Source organism: Carettochelys insculpta, chromosome 6 (assembly GCF_033958435.1).
Source record: "Carettochelys insculpta isolate YL-2023 chromosome 6, ASM3395843v1, whole genome shotgun sequence".
In the NCBI taxonomy this organism is placed as follows: domain Eukaryota; kingdom Metazoa; phylum Chordata; order Testudines; family Carettochelyidae; genus Carettochelys; species Carettochelys insculpta.
In genome coordinates this window covers 126,334,342-126,350,902 of record NC_134142.1, presented here as the reverse complement: position 1 = coordinate 126,350,902, position 16,561 = coordinate 126,334,342, and the positions used below count along the sequence as shown (strand labels likewise).

Here is a 16,561-nt window from a genome sequence, read left to right as displayed (position 1 = left end):
GCGTCTCGCTGCGGGCTCGGGGCCTCCCCGGACTGGTTGGGGTTAAGGGCCGTGCTCTGCTCTGGCAGGGGTGCAGCTACAGGCTCCGGGGAGGCCCTGGCCACGCGTGTGGGTCCCCAGCAGGGCCAGCTGGGGGGTGGGCGCCTGGGGGGTGGGGGCCAGTGGCGTTTTCAGCCTGAACTTGGCCTGTAAGCAGACCCCACCCAGGCCAGGGCGGCTGCGACCCAGTGCCGGGGAGGTCCCCCTGTGCCCAGCCCCTGCTGAAAGGAGACGCTGGTGCTGGCACCAAGTCTTTATTGGCCCGGTGCCCCCGGCCCCTGTGCCCCACAGGAGGAAACGGAGCAGGGCCGGGGGGAGAACAGACACTGCGCCAGCGCAAAGGATCATGGGAGGAGGAACCCCCCCGCCCCCACCGCCCAGGACGAAGCCTGGCAGGCAGGGGGTGGAGCGCTGGGGCATCATGGGAAAGCTGGAGGAAACCAGGGGCAGGAGGAGACTGCAGTGCATTGTGGGACATTCCTCCACCTCACCACTGCCCAGGGCCCTCTGCAGAGCATTGTGGGAAATGGAGGGGGGGCGGGTGGAGCGCTGGACGCCACTGCAGAGCATTGTGGGAAACACGCCAAGTGGGGGGTCCTCGCGGGGGGCCAGTCCCAGCCACCGGCACTACTTCTTCTTGGCCCGCTCAGCCCGGTCCAGGGCCGCCATTGCGCGGGAGGCGGCAACCAGGTGCACAAGGCTGATGAGGGACTTGAGGGCAGCAAAGGGGGTCGAGACCCACAGGATGAGACGGAAGAGACCCAGGCGTCCGGGGAGCACTGCGGGGGGAGGGCAGAGCATTATGCCCAGAGCCCAGGTAGTATCCCGCCCTGCCCCGACCCACAGCCCCTCCCCCGGCCCTGCTAGTGCCCCTCCCTCCTGCCCCACAGCCCAGCTGGGTCAGTACCCCTCCCCCAACCCACAGCACTTCCCCCTGGCCCTAGCAGCACCCCCTTTCCCTCCCCACAGCCCCCAGGGCCTGGCTGGGTAAGCGCCCCTCCCCCACACGCACAGCCCCCAGGGCCCAGCCGGCAGCTCCTCCCCCTGCGCACCCACCTGCAGGCCCCTCGGCGAAGTGCAGCAGGTACAGCATGCAGTAGAAGAGCTCGTTGCCGGCGCACAGGAGGAAGAGGAGAGGCTGGGGAGGGAGGAGCAGGGTCAGCGGCCGGTGGAACTCCCTGCTGCAGGACGGCACTGGGGGCTCAGAAGGGGCACAAGGTGGCAAAGCAGGCTGGGCGGGGGCAGCACAAGGCATTGTGGGAAAGTGCAGAGCAGTGTGGGATTGCCGAGTGGGACGGACAGACCCAGCTGCCCTGTGGGGCTTGCAGAGGATGGGGGGTCAGCGCAGCTGGGGTCTGTGACCTGGGGGGATGGGACGTGGGGGTGAGCGAGGGGCCGAGCAGCTCCCCCGGCTTGGTGCCCCCCGGGGCTGGAACCACAGCTGGCAGGTGACACCCCTGTCCGGGCACGGGGGGGGAGGAGCCCGGCTGGGCTGAACCGGGGGTGGGGGCTGGAGAGGAGCAGAAGCAGCCAGGGGGTCCCCTCCCCTGGGCAGCATAGCACACGCCGGGGGCAGAGCCTGGCACCCCGGCACAGGGCATCACTCACCCGCGACGTGTAATACGCCCGCAGCACCGGGCTGCCCGTCAGCTCCACGCGCTTGTGGCTCTCGCTGCCTCGCACTGCGCAGCTGGGCAGAGACATGGACCTCAGAAGCCTCCCCAGGGAGCCCCAGTGCCCACCCCAGGGGCAGCCCCAGCACCCCCCAAGCAGCCCCAGGGGCAGCCCCAGCACCCCCCCAAGGAGCCCCAGCACCCGCCCCAGGGGCAGCACCAGCACCCACCCCAGGGCCCCCAGCGCCCTCCCACCTGTGCAGGTGCAGCCAGTGGCTGGCCACGTCCAGGCTCATGCTGAGCTGGTAGAGGAGGATGCGGGCGGGGTCCAGCAGCGCCAGGTTCACCAGCAGGCACATGGTGGCGCAGCGGTCGGTCAGCATGTCCAGCATGGCGCCAAAGCGGGTCCCTGCCGCAGGGGACGGGTGAGACGGAGCCGCCTGGCGCCCCCTCCCCGCCCCCCCCCAGCCGGGGCCTACCTTGGCCCAGCACGCGGGCGGCGTGCCCGTCCAGGGCATCCAGCAGCGCGCTCAGCAGGTAGCAGGCGGCGGCCGGGCCCGGCTCGCTCGGCATGAAGTACAGCGCCACCAGCAGGAGAAGGACGCGGGCGTAGCCTGCGGGGAGCAACAGCCGGTGCCCCTTGCCCCGACCCACAGCCCATGCCCCCCCCGCCCCACAGCCCCTCCCCCCTCACCCACAGCCCCTGCCCCCCTCGCCCCGCGCTCCCAACCCATGGCCCACACCCCCTCGACCCTGCCCCATAGCCCCTCACCCCCAACCCACAGCCCCTGCCCCCTCACCCCGCGCTCCCAACCCATGGCCCACGCCCCCTCACCCCTGCCCCATAGCCCCTCACCCCCAACCCACAGCCCCTGCCCCCTCACCCCGCGCTCCCAACCCATGGCCCACGCCCCCTCACCCCTGCCCCATAGCCCCTCACCCCCAACCCACAGCCCCTGCCCCCTCACCCCGCGCTCCCAACCGATGGCCCATGCCCCCTCACGCCTGCCCCATAGCCCCTCCCCCGCCCAACCCACAGCCCCTGCCCCCCCCGCCCCACAGCCCCTCCCCCCTCACCCACAGCCCCTGCCCCCCTCGCCCCCGCGCTCCCAACCCATGGCCCACGCCCCCTCGACCCTGCCCCATAGCCCCTCACCCCCAACCCACAGCCCCTGCCCCCCTCACCCCGCGCTCCCAACCCATGGCCCACGCCCCCTCGACCCTGCCCCGTAGCCGCTCACCCCCAACCCACAGCCCCTGCCCCCTCACCCCGCGCTCCCAACCCATGGCCCACGCCCCCTCATCCCTGCCCCATAGCCCCTCACCCCCATCCCACAGCCCCTGCCCCCTCACCCCGCGCTCCCAACCCATGGCCCACGCCCCCTCACCCCTGCCCCATAGCCCCTCACCCCCAACCCACAGCCCCTGCCCCCTCACCCCACACTCCCAACCGATGGCCCACGCCCCCTCACGCCTGCCCCATAGCCCCTCCCCCGCCCAACCCACAGCCCCTGCCCCCCTCACCCCGCGCTCCCAACCCATGGCCCACGCCCCCTCGACCCTGCCCCATAGCCCCTCACCCCCAACCCACAGCCCCTGCCCCCTCACCCCACGCTCCCAACCCATGGCCCACGCCCCCTCGCCCCTGCCCCATAGCCCCTCACCCTCAACCCACAGCCCCTGCCTCCCTCACCCCGCGCTCCCAACCCATGGCCCACGCCCCCTCGACCCTGCCCCATAGCCCCTCACCCCCAACCCACAGCCCCTGCCCCCTCAGCCCACGCTCCCAACCCATGGCCCACGCCCCCTCGACCCTGCCCCATAGCCCCTCACCCCCAACCCACAGCCCCTGCCCCCCTCACCCCGCGCTCCCAACCCATGGCCCACGCCCCCTCGACCCTGCCCCATAGCCCCTCCCCGCTCAACCCACAGCCCCTGCCCCCCTCACCCCGCGCTCCCAACCCATGGCCCACGCCCCCTCGACCCTGCCCCATAGCCCCTCACCCCCAGCCCATAGCCCCTGCCCCCCTCACCCCGCGCTCCCAACCCATGGCCCACGCCCCCTCACGCCTGCCCCATAGCCCCTCCCCCGCCCAACCCACAGCCCCTGCCCCCCTCACCCCGCGCTCCCAACCCATGGCCCACGCCCCCTCAACCCTGACCCACGGCTCCTGCCCCCGTCACTCCTGATCCACGGCCCCTGCCCCCCCCCCCGCTGCCAACCCAAGGCCCCTCCTCCCATCGCCCCTCCCTCCCCAACCCACGGCCTCTGCCCCCCATCACTCCGCGAGCCCGACCCACGGCCCCTGCCCCCCATCGCCCCACGCTCCCAACCCACAGCCCCTGCCCCCCCAGCCCTGCTGGTGTCCCTCACTCCCAACCCACAACCCCCGTCCCCATCGCCCTTTACTCCCGACCCACATCTCCTGCCCCACCTTGGCCCTGCCAGTGCCCCTCACTCCTGACCCACAGCCCCTACCTCTTCTGCCCTGCAGGTGCCCATCACTTCCAACCCACAGCCTCTGCCCCCCGCATCCTGCTGGTGCCCCCGCTCCTGACCTGTCACCCCTGCCCCAGGCTCCCTGATTTGCAGTCTGGGGAAGAGGTGGGTTCTGAGGATGCAGGGCCTGGAGGGGTTCTCAGGGGGCAAGTAGGGGGCAGGGTGAGGGGGGCTCCAGGGAATGGAGAGGATGGGCTGAGGGGGCTCAGGGGGGATGGAAGGGGACGGGGAGGGGGTCTGGTGGGGGTCTGGGGGATGGAGGGAGCAGGGTGGAGGTCTGGCAGGATGGGGGTCTCGGGGGACGGAGGGAGCAGGGTGAGGGGTCTGGGGGGGTTGGAGAGCTCGGGGGTGGAGGAGGTGGGGTGGGGGGGTCTGGGGGGCTCGGGGAAGCTCAGGGGTGGAAGGGGTGGAGGGGGCGGGGTGGAGGAAGCGGGGTGGGGGGTCCGGGGGGGGCTCGGGGGTGGAGAGGGTGGGGTGGGGGGTCCGGCGGGGACTCGGGGGTAGAGGGCTGGAGGGAGCGGGGTGGGGGGTCCAGGGGGGTTGGAGAACTCGGGGGTGGAGTGGGGGGTCCGGGGGGGGGCTCGGGGGTGGAGGGGGCGGGGTGGGGGGTCCGGGGGGGTTGGAGAGCTCGGGGGTGGAGGGGGCGGGGTGGGGGGTCCGGGGGGGGCTCGGGGGTGGAGGGGGGGTTGGAGAGCTCGGGGGTGGAGGGGGGTTGGGGGGCTCGGGGGGGCGGCGCTCACCGATGACGTTGGGCACGAAGAGGAAGATGTTCTCGCCCGGCATCGTCTCGGCTGCGCGTGGGGTCCGGGCCGGTCCGGGGGCGGGGCCTGCTGCTGCCCCTGGCTCCGCCTCCCGCTGGCTCCGCCCCTTGGGCTGCACCAAGCTACCCTGCAGGCACCTTGGGGTGGGACGGGTTCGACTCGCCTCTCGGGGCGGGGCACCCCCGGGGACGGGCTCAGTTGGTTCAGTCGGGAACTTTCATCTTCGCCCCCCCCCAGCAGCCGCCGGCGTGGTGGGCTCGGGCTTAGCCACAGAGCAGCGGGCGGGCTGCGGGCTAGAGCGGCCGCAAGGGAGGGTGACAATAACATTCGTCACTTCCTGTTCTTATACGCGGCTCACGTGACATGCAGTGAGCCTATCGGGGCAGGCAGGGCCACTTCCCACAATGCCGCGGAGCCGCGCGGGGGCGGGAACAGTGCAGAGAACGGCCCCGCCCCGCCCCGCCCCGCCCCGCCCCTCGGTGCGCTCAAGCCCCGCCCCCGGCACGCCCCATCCACCCTGCGCAGACCCCCGGCTCACCCCTCTCCCCGGCCGGGAAATCCCCATCGCCCCCTCCCCAGCGCCCACCCCATGGCCGGACATTCCTCCTCTATGGCCGCGTAGCTCTGCTCCCGGGCAGCAGCTTCTCGCTCAGGTACACGACGGGGTGTTTGTCCCCCTTGTCGTTCACCTGCATTAGCACCGCCCCCAGCCCCACGTCTGAGGCATCGGTGAACACCAAGAAGGTTTTGTTGAAGTCTGGATTTGCCAGCACTGGGGCCCTGACCAGAGCCTCCTTCAGCGCGCAGGGGGCCTCTTGGCACTGCTCGGTCCAGACCACCTTGTCAGGCTTTCCCTTTTTACACAGCTCCGTGAGGGGGGCTGCGATAGAGCTAAAGTGGGGCACAAACCTCCGGTAGTACCCCGCCATCCCAATGAAGGCCTGGACCTGCTTCTTAGTCTGGGGTGTTGGCCAATCTCTGACAGCCTCCACTTTAGCTGGCTCTGGCTTTAAGCAGCCGCTGCCCACCTTGTGGCCCAGGTAGGTCACCTCAGCCATTCCCACCTTGCACTTCCCTGCCTTGATAGTCAGACCGGCCTTCTGGAGTCGGTCCAGCACCTGCTTGACCTGGGACACATGGTCCTCCCACGTCTGGCTGAAGATGCAAACGTCGTCCATGTAAGCCAGGGCAAAGCTCTCCATCCCCTTCAGTAGCTGGTCCAGTAGGTGCTTGAATGTGGCGGGTGCCCCTTGAAACCAAAGGGCAGGAGCACAAACTCCTAGAGCCCCACCAGCGTGGTGAAAGCCGACTCGAGCCAGGCATCTTGATCCACTGGCACTTGCCAGTACCCCTTGGTGAGGTCGCGGGCTCCCCCCAGCTTGTCCAGGAGGACATATGGCCTGGGCTAGGGGTAGCCATCCGACGCGGAGATGCCATTGAGTTTGCGATAGTGCACTCAAAACCAGACAGACCCATCCCTTTTGGGGACCAGCACCATGGGAGAGGCCCAGGGGCTGGAGGACGCTGGATCACCCCCAGAGCCAGTATGTCTTGGACATTCCATTCTATGTCCTGGGCTGTTTTCCCCATGGCTCTGAACAGCGCACACTTTATCGGAGTGCGGGCGTCTGTCTCCACTTGGTGGACAGGCGAGTGAGTGAGTCCTGGCTGATCAGAGAACAGCCCTCAGTGTGAACGCAGCACCTCCCTGGTCTCCATCTGCTGGGCAGGGGTCAGCTGGTCCGAGAGGGGAACAGACTCCAGCAAGGAGCCGGCTCCAGTCCCTGTGAGCAGATTCACCAAGGGATCATCCCACTGCCCCTCCCAGTGTCTGCACATAGCCAGCACCAAGATCTCCCTGTCCCAGTAATGTTTCATCATGTTCACATGATAGACCCGGTGGCTGTGAGCCCAGTTCAACAGTTCCACCACATAGTTCACCTCGTTTATCTGTTTGACAACCTTGAAGGGGCCATCCCAGGCAGCTTGCAGCTTGTTCCACTGCACGGCTACAAGAACCATCACTTGGTCCCTGGTGGCATAGGCTTGGGCCTGGGCGTTACAGTCATACCAGACCTTTTGCTTCCTTTGGGCCCTGGACAGGTGTGATGGGGGTCAGGGGTCCCTCTGCACTGCACCCCGTCCGCTGGCAGGAGTGACTCTCACTCAGCAGGTACAACAGGAGGTTTATTAGGCAACAGATGCCCAGTTTCTCACAGAAGTGTCAGTACAGCAGTCAGAGACAGTCCTTCCAAGCTGTCCTGGGGAGAAGACCCCGAGGGGTGCCCCTCTTGGGTATAGCTTTCCCCCTCCTCAGGCTGGCTGCCTTCCAGCTCCTCTTCCCCTAGCCTCTAACTGCCACCCCCCCCACCCCGATTCAAAAAAAACAGCTCAGCTCCTCCCTCCTCTTTGTTCAGACAGAGGTGTTACCTGCCAGTTGTAGCCCCAGGGTCATCCTTAGCCGCTGGGAGCTGCTCTGCTTGTCTCTCACATCCAGCCTGAGTCTCGCATCTGAAACGCCCTCTCCCCCATCACAACAGGTTCTCCTTGGCCAGGCCCATAAGATAAGTGTTTTCCTGGAGGGTCTGTACATATTGTACAACCGACTCCCCTTCGGGAGAGGCCGTCCCCTCCCACTCCTCTCTCAGCAAGTCCAGGGGTCCCCAAACCCTCCTTCCCTACAGCAGCTCAAACAGGGAAATCCCTGTGGATTCCTGGGGAACTTCCCTTGCAGGGGAAGAGCAGGAGGGGTAAGTACTTGTCCCAGTCTCGTGGGTGCTGGTTCATAAAGGTTCTCAGCATCTGCTTCGGGTCCCATTGTACCTCTTCACCAGCCCGTTGGTCTGAGGGTGGTAGGCTGTGGCCCAGGGATGCTGGATCACATACTTTTCTCACAAGCTTTACAGCAGGGCTGACATGAAGCTGAGGACCTCCTTGGGGAAACCCACCCTGCTGATGATGGACAGCAGTTCATCTGCCACAGCATCAGTCTTGATAGAAGTCAGGGCCACTGCTTCTGGGTAGTGAGTGGCAAAGTCTACCACCACCAGGATGTATTTCTTCCCAGAACAGGTCACCTTACTGCAGGGCCCCACTATGTCCATGGCCACTTTCCGGAAAGGCTCCTCTATGACGGGCAGTGGCCTCAGGGCGGCTTTCCCCTTGTCCTGGATCTTTCCCATTCTCTGGTAGGGGTCACAAGACTGGCAATAGTGATTGATGGCTGCAAAGATTCCCGGCCAGAAAAATTTCTGTAACAGCCTCTTCCTGGTGCGCTGGATCCTCTGGTGTCCTGGGAGCAGGATGTCCTGGGCCAGGTACAGCAGCCTGCACCAGTACTTTTGGGAACCACCAGTTGGCGCCAGATTCCCCCCACAGCTCCACTTTGTGTGTGGGAACCAGTTTCCAGTATAGGAATCCCTTCTCCCACAGGAATCTCCCCCTGCAGCCCTCCCCAGTGGTGGGTTTGGGCTGAGGCTGGCCAGTTCCCTTAGCTTCTGCAGGGAGGGATCTCTCTGCAGCTCCACCTGTAACTCCTTGGCTGGGGAAGGGGTGGGAGCCACTTCCCCCTCCCTGCCTGAGTTCAGGACCACCAGCCTGGGAGACCCAGCTCTTGGGGGGGGGCCCCTGACTCCCAAGTTTGCCCCCTGTGGCTTTGGCTGGGTCGCCTCCCCTGTACCTGGGAAGAGCACCCCTCGCCTCCTTTGGCTGCACATCAAGATCAGGGCACAAGGATATTGCCACAACCATTGTTCCAGGTCACCTCCCATTAGTATGGCAGCAGGCAAATGGCTGTGCACGCCCCCTCTCTTTGGGGGGGGCCCTCCTGGTACCCCCATTTCTGGTGCACTCCAGCGCCCCCCCCCATGGAAACACTTATAGACACCCTGGCCAGCCCTGCCCCAGGCTTATCCCCCAGACACCCTCCCCCAATCCCCTACTGAAATACCCTTAGAAAGCTGATCAAAGCCCCCAGTCCCGTTTACAATGACAACCCCATGGCCCTTTATACACCTCTTATAGCTGCCCCAGCTGTGCTAGTGACAACGGGCCTGTTCAGCCCCCGCCCCCCCCCCGCCCCCAAAGTGGAACCTGCCAGGGTAGTTCTGCAGCCCGCCAACTGAACACCATCAGTGGCCAGCCTAGGACCCAGGCATCCGGGGGCAAGTACTGGTGCAGCTTGCTGGGCCTGTCCAGCCCTGTGCCCCAGAAAGGTGGTGCTGGCCAAGGCGTGGCTCAGGAGCACTGCCTTCTCAGCTGCCATGGTAAGTGGGGCTCTGGTGCCCAGGAGCTCTGCCCAGGTCCATGGTGCCTAGAGCCAATGACCTGAGTGAAGCGAGAGAACTTGGTGGCTGGGGATATGAGGGGAGCCAGCCCTGGGGCATATTGGGGGCAGGTGGTGTCAGGGTGCGGAGAGGTGTGATGGGGCCCTACACAGGAGCAGCAGCAGGTGGGGGGCACGGGGAGAAGGGAACAGGGAGGGAGACCTGCAGGGGCTGGGCACCCCCTCCCACCGGGGGAGTAGGATCTAAGCACAGTCAAGACTAATTCTCAGGATCAAGGCCCCCTCTCTTCATGCAGCAAGGATACTGCACAAGCTGGTACCCTAATGCCAGGGGATGCAGTTGCTATGGCAACTCGGTGGGTAGGGGGAAAGCCATGAGGCTGGTTGCCAGGAAACAGGGCTCCAGCCTTTCCTACTCTGGGGCGGGGGGAGCTCGGCCGCGGGCTTCTCAGATGTAGCCTCCTTAATTAATAATGCAAATGGCTCCCCCCATGAAGCCACGGTGCAAACTGCAGCGCTTGAGAGCCGAGCGCCGGGGACGGCCTTCACAACAGGGTCTCGCCCAGGGTAGGGGATGGGGCTGCACCCCCTTTGCCTAGGGGGGTCAAATCTCTTGACTCACACACACTCTTGCAGGGTGCTGGGGCCTCCCCGTTCACGTCCTTGACCTGAGAACCCAGGCGTCCTGCTCCCGCCCCATGGCTGGCAGAGAAGCCAGGCATCCTTCTCCCGCCCCATGGCTGGCAGAGAAGCCAGGCATCCTGCTCCCGCCCCACGGCTGGAAGAGAACCCAGGCGTCCTGCTCCCTTTCCACTGCTGGCAGAGAACCCACATGTCCTGCTCCCGCCCCACGGCTGGCAGAGAACCCAGGCATCCTCCTCCCACCCCACGGCTGGAAGAGAACCCAGGCGTCCTGCTCTCAGGACACACAAAAGCCTGGCCCAGCCGCTTTGTTTTGTAATATCCAAGAGGTTTATTAGCAGTCAGCACCTCTCCTCTCCCTGCATGGCACAAGCGCCAGCCCAGCCGCCCGTTGCTGCGCCGGGGTAGGCTCACTGCTGGCGCACACCCAGGCAGGTTAGTTTAATACATTCCAGCAGAGGCGGATTTCTCCCGCTCACCTCTCCCATCTCTGAGCACTATATACACACACCAGGAGCCAGAGCCCGCAGCCGCCCGCAGCAGGCACAGAGCTGGGGCAGACAAGAGCCAGCGAGCGGCCGGCCAGCTGGGGGAGGTATGGCACCAAACCAAAAAGGTGGTTAAAAAGGAGAGTTCTCCCCTTCCCCCTGCCAGCGCCCCCCCCCCCCCCCCCCCACAAGCCAGCCTCCCGGGGCAGGGGTAACTGGAACGTCAGTCCCTGGGTCTTCTGGTTTTTCCATCGGAGGCCAGGCTGAGCACTTCTTAAATAAGACTAAAACCGATGCACAGACGCCCTGCCCCCGGCCCCAGCAGCAGAGCCAGGCCTTGGCATCCAGGCAGGAAAATCTGTTTCGAGTTCCCCTATCAAGCTGAGGCAAATTCTGTTTCAAGTCTCCTCCTCCCGCTGGCACAAGTGGAGAGGAGTTCCTTGCCCAGCCTGGCCCTTGGCACATGAGCTGAGGCATTGGGTTCAAGGCTCCCGCTGGGGCATGCGGGGGGACCCTCTTCTGTGCCCCCAAGGGTGCAGGGATCACGGCTGGGAGGAAGCGGGCACCAGCACTTGGCTCCCTGCCACTCCTGCCTTCCCAAGGTGATTCGAGTCCCTCCTGCAGGGAAGGCAAAGGGGCTCCCACGATAACTGGGAGTCCTCCTTAGGGGCAGGCCAGGCCAAGCCTCTCCCGCCACACAACAGCTGAGTCCAGCGTCTCCATCCTGGAGCAGGAAGTGGTTTCAAGTCTCCCCCAACGTGATGTGTTTCAAACTCTCCGAGGCTGGGACAGTTTTGTGAAGCCTGGTTGCTGTCCTGGGAAAAGGGATTGCTTTCGGGGGGGGGGCCCGGGGGGCCTGAAGTGTCAAGTGCTTCCTTTCTGTGCAAAGGGAGAAAGGGAGCCAGCGCCTGACACATGCCCCACTTCCCAGTGGGGCGGTTTCCAGGCTGCCCATAACCCTGGGGTGGTAGTGACAAGTACCCCCCACCCCAGAAGGCAGCAAAGCAGTCCCATCGCCACGGTGGGGGAGGGGTGAGCCCAGTAATGGGGAGCACGCCCCTCCCCCAGCACAGTGCTCCCATAGCTGATCCCGAACCAGGGGTCTTGGTCATGCCAGCGACTAAAGAGAGGGCGAGGGCAGGTGCAGATTGGGGTTCTATCTGACGCGCATATCCCAGGAGTCCTGGCTCCCGGCCCCTGCTCTAACCATCAGCCCCCACTGCCCTCCCAGCCCTGGGGAGAGAACCCAGGAGTCCTGGCTCCCGGCCCCTGCTCTAACCATCAGCCCCCACTGCCCTCCCAGCCCTGGGGAGAGAACCCAGGAGTCCTGGCTCCCGGCCCCCTCCTCTACCTACCAGCCCCCACTGCCCTCCCAGAGCCAGGGAGAGAACCCAGGTGTCCTGGGCTGAGGGACAGGAAGGAAAAGCCCCACCTGGCCTTGCAACCAAAGTGGGCACGGGAATGTGCCTGTCTTGGGGGGGGAGGTGGTGCTGGGTCACAGCAGCTCAGCTGCTCCCGCTAGCTCATGGGGGCTCTTGAGGTGGAAGGGGGCCACTGAGACAGACGCTGGGAGGAGAGCTCAGGGCTCCCAGGCCCCCGTGGAAGCAGGCAGAGCCTGGGGCACCAGCTTCAGATGCAGCAGCAGGGCAGGGGGGCGTGAGGCAGCCTCAGGGTGCCACAGGGGCAGGGCTGGTGCCCGCGGGGGGCTGGCTCAGCTCAGGAGTAGAAGTGGGAGCCGTTGAGGATGTGGGAGGTGACGCTGGCAGAGCGGCTGATGCCCGGCTCGGCCTGGCCCCCTGAGGCCGTGCGCCGCAGTGGCTGGGGGCTGTTGCGCAGCACCAGCAAGCTGGCGCGAGTGCCCGGGGTGGCAGGCGAGGTGGCCGGGGGCTGCAGCCAGGCGGCCGGGGGCGGGGCCAGCAGGGGGGCCTGGCGCCAGGCGTGGGGCGTGCCAGCGGCCAGCTGCACCCCATGGCTCCAGTGGGAGCCGCTGCGGGGCACGGGGCGGGAGGGCCAGGCCGGGGGTGGTGCGGCGTAGCCCTGCGAAAAGGCCTCGGCCGGGATGCCCGTCAGCGCCATGTTGCTGAAGCCCAGGCGCATGCTCTCCGAGTCGAAGGCCTCGATCTCGTGGGCCTGGCGCTCCAGCAGGCTGCGGATCCGCTCTGAGCGCTCACTCTGCAGCTCCAGCATCTCCTCCTCGATCTGCGGAGACAAGGGGGGCTGGGGCTGAGGCCGGGGCTGGGGCGCCCAGAGCACAGGTGACGCCCTGCGCGGGGAACAGGACCAGGCTGAGGGGACCTGAGCTGGAGACCGGGCTCTGTACCGCCAGCTGGCCTCCAGGCCTGGGCTGGCAGCGGGGGAGCCGGCCGGGCCCAGGCAAGGTCAGGGGGCGGAGATGCTGGGGGGGCGGAGCCAGCCAGGCCCAGGGGGGCGGAGCTGGCGGGAGGAGGGTGGAGCCGGCCAGGCCCAGTGGGGTGGAGCTGGCGGGAGGAAGGCGGAGCCGGCCAGGCCCAGGCAGGGTCACAAGGCGGAGCTGGCGGGAGGAGGGCGGAGCCAGCCAGGCCCAGGCGGGGGCGGGGGCGGGGGCAGGGGCCTACCCTACCCTACCCTACCCTCTGCTCCAGCAGGGCCCGGCGGATGGAGACGCGCTGCTCCAGCTCCTTGACCTCGCGCTCGTGCTGCGCCTCCGTGTGGATCTTGATCTTGCTCTGATAGGCGTTGAGCAGCTCCAGCTCCTGCTGCAGCTGAATGCGCAGCACCTGGTACTCGGCCTCCTGCGTCTCGTCCAGCCGCAGCTGCAGGAACATAGACACGGCTCACTGGGGCGGGGCCGTGGGGCAGGGGATGGGCACGCGCAGTCCTCACTGGGGCGGGGCCGTGGGGCGGGGGATGGGCACGCACAGCCCCCACTGTTGCAGGGCCGTGGGGCAGGGGATGGGCACGCACAGCCCCCACTGGGGCAGGGCCGTGGGGCGGGAGATGGGCGCACACAGCCCCCACTGGGGCAGGGCCGTGGGGCGGGGGATGGGAGCACACAGCCCCCACTGGGGCAGGGCCGTGGGGCGGGGGATGGGCGCACACAGGCCCCACCAGATGAGGATCTGGCAGACACTTGCCCTGCCCTACAGCATTGCGCAAGCCAGGCTAGAGTCTGACTGGGAGATGGCGGGGGGAGTGGGGCTGGCCCGGTGCTGGGGGAGGGAACCTGCGGGTTGGGGGAAGGCCAGGCACGGGTGGGGGAACATACGGTGCAGGGGATGCACAGCCGTGGAGGGGGAACATGCACAGCCGCAGGGGAGTGGGCACATGCAGGGGGACGCACGGCTGGGCAGGGGGGATGCACGGCCGCGGTGGGGCGGGCGCAGGAAGGGGAACACATGGCCACAGGAGGGGGGCGGGCGCAAGTAGAGGGACGTACGGCCGTAGGGGGGCAGGTGCAGGTGGGGGGATGTACGGCTGCAGGAGGGGGGGGGATGAACAGCCGTGGGGGTGTGGGCGCAGGCAGGTGGGATGTACAGCTGTAGGCGGGGGGGGGAACGCACAGCCATGGGGGCATGGGCACAGGTGGGGGGACGTACAGCCACAGGGGGGTGGGTGCAGGCAGGGGGGACGTACGGCTGCGGTGGGGGGACACACACGGCTGTAGGGGAGACACACATGGCTGTGGGGGAGACGCATGGCTGTGGGGGGGCGGGCACAGGCAGGTGGGGTGTACGGCTGTAGGTGGGGGGAGGTACGGCCGCGGGGTGGCGGGGGCATGTGGGTGGGGTGTACGGCTGTAGGTGGGGGGAGGTACGGCCGCGGGGTGGCGGGGGCATGTGGGTGGGGTGTACGGCTGTAGGTGGGGGGACGTACGGCCACAGGGGCGACACACATGGCCATGGGGGGGCGGGCGCAGGCGGGGAGGGCGTACGGCTGTAGGTGGAGGAATGTACGGCTGCAGGGGGGACGGGCGCATGCAGGTGAGATGTACGGCTGTAGGCGGGGGGATGTACGGCCGCAGGGGGGTGGGTGCATGCGGGTGGGGTGTACGGCTGTAGGTGTGGGGACGTACGGCCGCAGGGGGGCGGGCGCATGCAGGCGGGACGTACGGCTGTCGGTGGGAGACATGTCCGGCCGCGGGAGGGACACGTCCGGCCGCGGGGGGGTGGGCGCATGCAGGCGGGATGTACGGCCGCGAGGGGGACGCACGCATGCAGGCGGGACGTACAGCTGTAGGTGGGGGACACGTACGGCCGCGGGGGGGGCGGGCGCATGCTGGAGGGACATACGGCTGTAGGTGGGGGACACGTACGGCCGCGGGGGGGGGCGGGCGCATGCTGGAGGGACATACGGCTGTAGGTGGGGGACACGTACGGCCGCGGGGGGGGCGGGCGCATGCTGGCGGGACGTACGGCCGCAGGTGGGGGACACGTACGGCCGCGGGGGGGCGGGCGCATGCTGGCGGGACGTGCAGCTGTAGGTGGGGGACACGTACGGCTGCGGGGGGGGCGGGCGCATGCTGGAGGGACATACGGCTGTAGGTGGGGGACACGTACGGCCGCGGGGGGGGCGGGCGCATGCTGGCGGGACGTACGGCCGCAGGTGGGGGACACGTACGGCCGCGGGGGGGCGGGCGCCTGCCGGCGGGACGTGCAGCCGCGGGGGTGGGGGACAACCTACGGCCTGGGTGGAGAGCATCTCGCTGATGCTGTGGTCGTACTGCTCGGCCAGCACGGCCAGCTTGCGCGTCTGCTCATCCTTGAGGCGCTTGAGGATGGCCTTGTGCTCGCTCTTGGCCGTGCTCTCCAGCAGGTGGCTGCGCAGCGCCTTGTACTGCCGCGTCTGGATCTTACACGTGTCCTGGAACTGCTTCTTGATCTGCAGCTCCTTGCACTGGGTGGGGCCAGGAGACAGAGCACAGGTCAGAGGGCCGGGCGGGCAGCCAGGCAGGCCCAGCTCTGCCCACGGCCCTTCTGCCCCCAGCAGCGCCCCAGCCTGGCCCCAGCCTGGCCCCACCCTGCCCAGGGCACGCCCTGGGGCTGCCTCGTCCGTGCTGCTGTGGGAAGGGCTCACGCTCCGCAGGCCATGGCCAGCTTGTGCAATCCCAGGAGCTGCCCGCGTGGTGCTGTGCCTGGGGTCAGGGCCTGCCGCCGGCTCATGCCCCTCTTGGTCCCCGGCTGGGTGTTACGGCTGCCCGAGAGCCCTGGGGAGTGCACCGACAGGGCCGTCAGAGCCCCGGGCATGGGCTGGGCCCACACACTGAGCAGCACCACATGCAGCACCAGCGGCCGTCAGAGCGGCAGGGGAAGGGGCGGTGCTGGGTGGGCCGCGCCCGGCGGGAGGCCCTGGCACGCACCTGCCCCAACTCAGCCAATTGTGTGGGGAGCTGGGAACCCACCCAGCTGCCGCAGTCCCAGGCCAAAAGCACAAAGCCAACACCACGCCTCCATCTGCTGGGGGCAGGTGCACGGGGCGTGGGGGGAACCAGGAGTGAGCCAACCAGCTGCAGCACACAGAAGGGACACCCCCAGCCACGACGTGGGGCAACGCTCCAGGATCTCACGCCCCACCACCGGCTGGGACCCCACGCCCTGACGCTGGCTGGAAACACGTGTCCCAGGACCCGCCAAGACCCTGCGCCCCGGGAGTGGCTGGGACCTCACACCGGCCAGAAACTCGCATCCCAGGACCCGCCAAGACCCCGCACCCCAGGAGTAGCTGGGACCTCACACCGGCCAGAAACATGCATCCCAGGACCCGCCAAGACCCTGCACCCCGGGAGTGGCTGGGACCTCACACCGGCCAGAAACACACATCCCAGGACCCCGCGCCCCAGGAGTGGCTGGGACCTTACACCCTGACTCCAGCAGAAACGCGTCCCAGGACCCGCCAGGACCCCGTGCCCCAGGAGTGGCTGGGACCTCACACCCTGACGCCGGCCACAAACACACGTTCCAGGACCCCACGCCCCGGGAGTGGCTGGGACCTCACACCCTGACACCAGCCAGAAACACGCGTCCCAGGACCCACCAGGACCCCGCGCCCCGGGAGTGGCTGGGACCTCACACCCTGACACCGGCCACAAACACACGTCCCAGGACCTGCCAGGACCCCGCGCCCCGGAGAGTGGCTGGGACCTCACACCCTGACACCAGCCAGAAAACGCACGTCCCAGGACCCCGCGCCCCAGGAGTGGCTGGGACCTCACCCCCTGATTCCAGCCAGAAACACGCGTCCCAGGACCTGCCAGGACC

General features: G+C 67.7%; 2 protein-coding genes across 3 annotated transcripts in view; both read right to left on the bottom strand.

Moving 5' to 3' along the window:
* Positions 1-277: 277 nt before the first annotated feature.
* Positions 278-5,082, bottom strand: CDIPT (CDP-diacylglycerol--inositol 3-phosphatidyltransferase). The gene is made up of 6 exons (XM_074998450.1): positions 4,893-5,082; positions 2,132-2,266; positions 1,908-2,061; positions 1,648-1,729; positions 1,096-1,177; positions 278-818 (listed from the first exon to the last, which is right to left on the bottom strand). Exons 1-6 carry the CDS (start codon positions 4,933-4,935, stop codon positions 667-669), a joined length of 648 nt encoding a protein of 215 aa, XP_074854551.1. The 5' UTR covers positions 4,936-5,082; the 3' UTR covers positions 278-666.
* A 5,065-nt stretch (positions 5,083-10,147) lies between these two features.
* TAOK2 (TAO kinase 2) overlaps positions 10,148-16,561 on the bottom strand; it is a 35,334-nt gene continuing 28,920 nt past the window's right edge. For both annotated transcript variants that reach the window (XM_074998372.1, XM_074998373.1), the window contains exons 18-20: positions 14,988-15,200; positions 12,938-13,120; positions 10,148-12,527 (exon numbers count right to left, since the gene is read on the bottom strand). In XM_074998372.1, coding sequence (XP_074854473.1) covers positions 12,045-12,527; positions 12,938-13,120; positions 14,988-15,200 — 879 coding nt within the window. In that variant the 3' untranslated portion in view covers positions 10,148-12,044. The remainder of the gene's footprint in view (positions 12,528-12,937; positions 13,121-14,987; positions 15,201-16,561) is intronic.